We start from the raw sequence: 5,970 nt of genomic DNA on the forward strand, positions 1-5,970 counted from the left end.
TGCCGCGGGCTGCTTCCCTGCTGCAGGAAACCTTCCTGTGCACTTGCAGATATTTAGGTATTTTTCCCTTTCTCCTGTTCTTTCAGTTTACTCCTCAGTTTCCCCTCTTCTTCTGTCCCCTTTTTTTCTCCTTCTTCCTTCAAATGCCCCGGTCTGTAGGAACGTGCAGACAGGAGGTCACCCCGCCGTGCTGCCAACCCTGCTCGCACCGGGGCTGCGGCGCTCACGTTGCCTCCGGCCCCGTCCGCGCTGGGCGCCCGTCGGGGACAACGGGGGCGGCCGCCACCGCCGCCCAGCGGACAAGGACGGCCCTGCAGCTCTTTCGGGCCCGCCGCCTCTGCTCCCTCACCGGCCTCCGGGCGCAGCACCGGTGCCTAAAGCCCGGCGGCAAACAACTAGCTGCCCCCGGCTGCCCGTGGGGCGGCGGACGGCGATGTGTGCCCCTTGGGATGGAGCGGGAGATGCTTGGTGGCAACGGGCTACCCGTGGGCCGGCTTCCCTGACGTCGAAAAACCTTCTCCGAAGTGCGGCAGTGAGACCGGGACCAGCTCCCGCCGCGGTACCCAGAGAGGGCCGGTGATCTTCGGGTACGGCACCGGTGACCGGTGAATCCCAAGGAAGCACCTCGATTTTTACCAGCAAGGACACAGAAACTCCTCGCCCCGTTCCTCGCGAGGGAAGGCCGGCCCCAAGCTGTCGGAAGCGAAGCCGAGGGCCGCGGCACTCTACACATCGGCATCTCTCATGTCGGGGCGCAGCTTCTCATCCCGCGCCGCCGTCCCGGGGCTGCGTCGTCTCACGTCGGATCCGATCTTCAGCAACGAGTTACCGGCTGAACACGGTCCCGCGCGTCCTTTGTGCTTCCCGTGCGCTCCCCGCACCCTTCCGTACCTCTGAGCAGGACGGTTCACTCAGGAAACAAAACGCGGTGGGAAGCGAGGTGGAGGCGCACCTGCGCTGCCACCGCACCCCCACAGCAGCACTGTGCAGGGCCGGACGGGGCACTCCCGGTTACGGGGCAGGCAGGACGATGAGCGGCTTTAGAAGGGACCTTCGTGTCCTCCATCCCCGCTCCTTGCTCCAGTCTGACGGTGGATTCCCATCACCGGGACAGCCGTCTTGCGGAGCAGGGATGCCAGCGGCCCCACACCTAACGCAGTACCTAGTGCCGTCGCTGAACACCAGTCCCCCAAAAATCCGTCTTGCAGTCATCCTGCCCTAATCATTCCCTGCGCTCCCACTGCTGTGTCCCGTTCCCCAGTGCCCCCGAGGTCTACCGTCACGGATGATATTTTTGGGGCGAGTCGGGTCTAGGGGCTACTGCAGGCCGGGAGGGGGGATGCCGGGCTGCGCTTCATAGGACCATGGAAATTGTAATTACTACTAAAATACAACTCGGAGAACTCTAAATCATTAATTATCACCTTTATAATTACTCTTCTAATTAGCTTGACACGCCGCTTCATCAGGATTAATACGTCGCTGGCATTTCTCATTATTCTGACATTCAGCCGGGGAACCGTACCGGGAACACCGGACGATACTCTCCGGGGTATCCGATCCGGCGACCGGGGAATCGAGGCCCGACGGGGCGGCGGCGGCGGCGGCGGCGGAGACGAGCCCGGGAGGGAGCGGGGGCGCGCCCCCCTCCCGCGTCCGTCCCCGCCGCCGCCCCCGATTGGCTGCGGCCCGCGCTGCGTCAGCCCCCTCTCGGCCCTCCGCCAATGGGGGCGGGCAGCGGCGGCGGCAAAAGCCCGGGTTTATAATAAACGGCGGGGGGGACGCGGCGGCTGTGACGTCACGGGGGGAGTCGCCGCCGCCGAGAGGAGCTCGGTGGGCACGGGCGGGCGCGCCGCAGTGGCCGGTGTCCGCCCCGCTCCGCGCCCGCAACTTCCCGCAACAAAGTTGGTTAGCGGCGAACCGGCCCGGCGGCGATGTGGGGCTCGGCGGGGGCCCCGAGTTAGTGTCGACCGCGCCGCCGGTGCGCGGGTTGGGGTAACCCAGTTCCGCCCCCCCATCCCTTCTCCTCCACCCCCGGTGAGAGACCCCCGCGGCCGCCCACGGGGATGCGGACGCGGCGCTGAGCGGTCCGCCATGGAGGGGCCGAGCGGGTCCAGCTTCGGGATAGATACGATCCTGTCGGGTGGCAGCACCGGCAGCCCCGGAGTAATGAACGGAGATTTTCGCCCCCACGGCGACGGCCGGTCGGCGGATTTTAGGAGCCAGGCCACGCCGTCCCCCTGCTCGGAAATCGACACGGTGGGGACGGCGCCCTCATCGCCCATCTCGGTGAGCATGGAGCACCCCGAGCCGCACCTGGGGGTGGCGGAAAGCCTCCCGCCGCCGCCGCACCACCTCCACCTCGGCCCGCACCCGCCGCCGCCGCCGCCGCCGAGTTTGCAGCCGTCGCCCCCGCAGCCACCGCCGCCTCAGCTGGGCTCGGCCAGCTCCGGCCCCAGGACTTCCACCTCTTCTTTTTTAATTAAGGACATTTTGGGCGACAGCAAACCGCTAGCGGCGTGTGCACCTTACAGTACCAGCGTCCCCTCTCCCCATCACACTCCCAAGCAGGAGGGCAGCGCGGCCCCAGAGAGCTTCAGGCCCAAACTCGAGCAGGAGGACGGTAAAGCCAAGCTCGACAAGCGCGACGACACGCAGGGCGACATCAAATGCCACGGTGAGTACGGCCCGGCCCAGCTCCGCACCGGCTCGGCCTCCGGTACAACCGGGGCCGCGCTGCTCGGCCGCATTGGTGAAACGAAAATCGGGGAGAAAATCTGCCGTAGGAGCGCTCTCTCTGCCGGGGCCGCTCGGTGATCCTCTGATCCTCGCTACCGCGGGGATAAGGTCGGTAGAAAATGAAATGAAATCAAATCGCCTTTTTTTTTTTTTTTTTTTTTTTTTTAATATCTGTTGGCCTTTCCTCCTCTATTTTTTTTTCTTTTTTTTTTTTTTTTTTTTTTTTTTTAATTTGGCTTCCCCATTTTTAAGGAAATAGCCCGAGCAGTGGGATCGCATGGGAAATCAGACTGTATTTATTTTTAATGCAAATGCACATAAATGATTCTCCGGCTTTCTAAGAACCGGTGGCTCAGCTGCACTTAGTGCATTCAGCCTTTTCATTTTTGCTCATTCGATCTAAAATTAAGATAAAAAATTCTACTTCCCTAGCAATCATCAATACCAAATAAACGAAAAATTTAAAAAACCAACCCACTCAACTTTTAATTAAAAATAAAAGAATAACAACAACAACAACAACAACAACAACAACAACAACTCGGCCGGCGCTCGGCGTAGGGAGATGTAGGGGCTTTGTGCGTTTGGCAAAACCCTCGCGTTTTCCCTGCGCCGGGATAGAAGGTTTATTTCTCCATCTTCAATTTTTTTTTTCAATTAGGCATTTCGTGCTGATGGGGAAGCCCCCGCCGTGCGGGGTTCGGAAGTGAAAAGAGCTGTGTGTGCGTGGGAAGGGGAAAGGAGGAAAAGAGTGAGGAAGGGCAAGCAGGGAGAGGGGATATTTTCCTGCCGTGTCGGAGGAGCTGTCCTCCCCACAGGCAGCCCGCTGCAGCCGGCAGGCAACGGGACAAAATTTCCTAATTTTGCCCAACTGAGCTATTTTCGCTGGGCTCAGAGCGGCGCGGTGCCTGCGAGTGCAGCTCATTTTGCTCTTTTACCATTAGCATACGAGTGTCCAAACCAGATGTACAGTCTGGTCTGGCCATTTTTGCGTGCACCAACCTCCCCAGTGGGTCAATTAGGGAGATTATTGTTCTTCCTGCGGGGAAGATCAAGGAGCGCCACAAACTGCGGCCCGAGTGGAGCCGGATTGACAGATCGATTTCCCGGCGTTTCGGGCCGGGGGGAGAGGGCGAGAAAATAACGAAAGCCCTGTAGTTGGGAAACGGAGAGTGGGAATCCCGCTGTTCCCTGGACGGGCTCGCCGCCACCACCCCCCGCCATACTTGACCGTTCCCCCCGTGCCCCGGAGAGGCCCCCGGGGAGGGGGCGGCGGGGCCCGGTAACCACGGCGGGACGGGGCGCGGGCCGAGCCGGTGTCCCGCCGGCCCTCACCGCTCTTCGGCTCACTCGCAGGGACAAAGGAGGAGGGCGATCGGGAGATCAGCAGCAGTCGGGACAGCCCGCCGGTGCGGGCCAAGAAGCCTCGAAAGGCACGGACGGCCTTTTCCGACCATCAGCTCAACCAGCTGGAGCGCAGCTTCGAGCGGCAGAAGTACCTGAGCGTGCAGGACCGCATGGACTTGGCCGCCGCCCTCAATCTCACCGACACGCAGGTCAAAACCTGGTACCAGAACCGGAGGTAAGGCGGGCCCCGGCAGGGCGGTGGCCCAGGGTCTCCCCGGAGAGCCGGGGGCGGGCTTGCGCCGCTGGGTTCCTGTCCGTGGGAGCCCGGGGTGGTGCGGGGAGCTCCCCACTGCTGCCCCGCGCCCTCCTCGGCGATGGGCTGGGAGGTCCGGCCCCTGTCAACGCTGCCGTAATTTTCTGTCTCATTACATACGGTTGCAGCCACCCTAATTCTGTCGCAAACCATTAGTGTCAGTGCGTTGCGATCTAACCGTGTACCGCGGTTATTAATTTGGCCGGAGTCGCCGTATGCATGTGTCGGGGGGTGCGGGGCTCGGAGGGGAAACCGGGCAGAGCCGGGAGGATCGCATCGTGTGCGGGTCCACGGGGCCAGTGCGCCCCGTCGGGGCCACGGTGGTGCGGGGCCGCGCAGGGGATGGGGCTCGCCGTCCGCGGGGCCCCGCGAAAGCGGCCTGGGTGCCCCATCGCGGCGCCCGCCCTGCAGCCGCCTCTTGCTCCCCCCGGCAGGACGAAGTGGAAGCGACAGACGGCGGTGGGCCTGGAGCTGCTGGCCGAGGCCGGGAACTACTCAGCGCTGCAGCGGATGTTCCCCTCGCCCTATTTCTATCACCCCAGCTTGCTGGGCAGCATGGACAGCACGACGGCGGCCGCAGCGGCCGCAGCCATGTACAGCAGCATGTATCGGACTCCCCCCGCGCCGCACCCCCAGCTCCAGCGGCCACTGGTGCCGCGGGTGCTGATCCACGGGCTGGGGCCCGGCGGGCAGCCGGCCCTCAACCCCTTGGCCAACCCCATGCCCGGCACCCCGCACCCCCGGTGAAACGGCACCGCGGTCCCCGCAACGAGCCCTTCCCCTCCCCGTCCCCAAAAAAGCCCCAGCACCGCAGAGGAGGAAGCGAGGGGAAGCCGAGGGGCAGGAGCTTCTGCAGGCAGTCACCGGCCACCGAGGGAGGCGATCAGTCAGAGCAGGGACTCTTGAACCGTGAACCCAGAGCCAAGCCCGTAAGTGAAACGACCACACGCGGGGGAAGGCGGGCAGAGCCGCGGGGCGACCCGCCGACCTCGGCTACTGCGAGGCAGGACTTGGAGCTCGGAGAGAGTGTTACGGAGGGGGTGGAGGAGGAGGAGAGGGAGAGGGAGCCGGAGCCCGCCGGAGAGACTAACGGCTGCGGAGGACAGAGGGAATGAGAGCGCCTCGACCCCCAACCGGCGGAGAAGACCGGGGGAACGGAGAACTTTGCACTGATTTTTGTCATTACCTTTTTTTTTTCTTATTGAAAAGTGGCATGCTCCCTAATGCGAACAGAATTGTACAGACCGAGTGCTGAGTGCTATATCATATTTATTATATGTCGTCCAAAAAAGGAGAAAAAAATTTCACTTCTATACGTTAGTTTAAAACGAACGAACGTGGTTCTTCTCTATCCCTTTTCATGTCTTTTTGGATTCAGTAAAATAAATGCTTAGATGACAAAAAATAGATTTTTTTTTTTGTGACTGAAAAATCACAGGGAAAAAACGAACAAAAAAGAAAAGAAAAGAAATAAACTTTATCTTTTTTTAACAAACGCGAAAATTCAAGGTAGCTAATTTCCCCGTGACGAGAACTCAAGAAATTCGGATTAGAAAAGGCAGATGCCACTT

General features: G+C 61.3%; 1 protein-coding gene across 2 annotated transcripts; it reads left to right on the forward strand.

Annotated features, from left to right (window-relative positions):
- Positions 1-1,899: 1,899 nt before the first annotated feature.
- Positions 1,900-5,726, forward strand: BARHL2 (BarH like homeobox 2). 2 transcript variants are annotated; one of them, XM_069023378.1, is made up of 4 exons: positions 2,027-2,289; positions 2,488-2,677; positions 4,096-4,321; positions 4,834-5,726. In XM_069023378.1, the coding sequence occupies exons 1-4, from the start codon at positions 2,095-2,097 to the stop codon at positions 5,144-5,146; spliced, it is 924 nt and encodes a 307-aa protein (XP_068879479.1). In that variant the 5' UTR covers positions 2,027-2,094; the 3' UTR covers positions 5,147-5,726. The 2 variants fall into 2 exon arrangements, with proteins under 2 accessions (XP_068879480.1, XP_068879479.1); XM_069023379.1 differs by having other exon boundaries at positions 1,900-2,677.
- The last annotated feature ends 244 nt before the right edge of the window (positions 5,727-5,970 follow it).

This window comes from Aphelocoma coerulescens, chromosome 8 (genome assembly GCF_041296385.1).
Source record: "Aphelocoma coerulescens isolate FSJ_1873_10779 chromosome 8, UR_Acoe_1.0, whole genome shotgun sequence".
Classification (NCBI taxonomy): Eukaryota; Metazoa; Chordata; class Aves; order Passeriformes; family Corvidae; genus Aphelocoma; species Aphelocoma coerulescens.

Bases quoted from the DNA above. Each gene is read 5' to 3' on its own strand.
- BARHL2 (XM_069023379.1), top strand. From the start codon at position 2,095: ATGGAGGGGCCGAGCGGGTCCAGCTTCGGGATAGATACGATCCTGTCG. The intron at 2,678-4,095 runs GTGAGTACGGCC...GCTCACTCGCAG, and splicing joins GGGCGACATCAAATGCCACG to GGACAAAGGAGGAGGGCGAT. The intron at 4,322-4,833 runs GTAAGGCGGGCC...TCCCCCCGGCAG, and splicing joins ACCTGGTACCAGAACCGGAG to GACGAAGTGGAAGCGACAGA.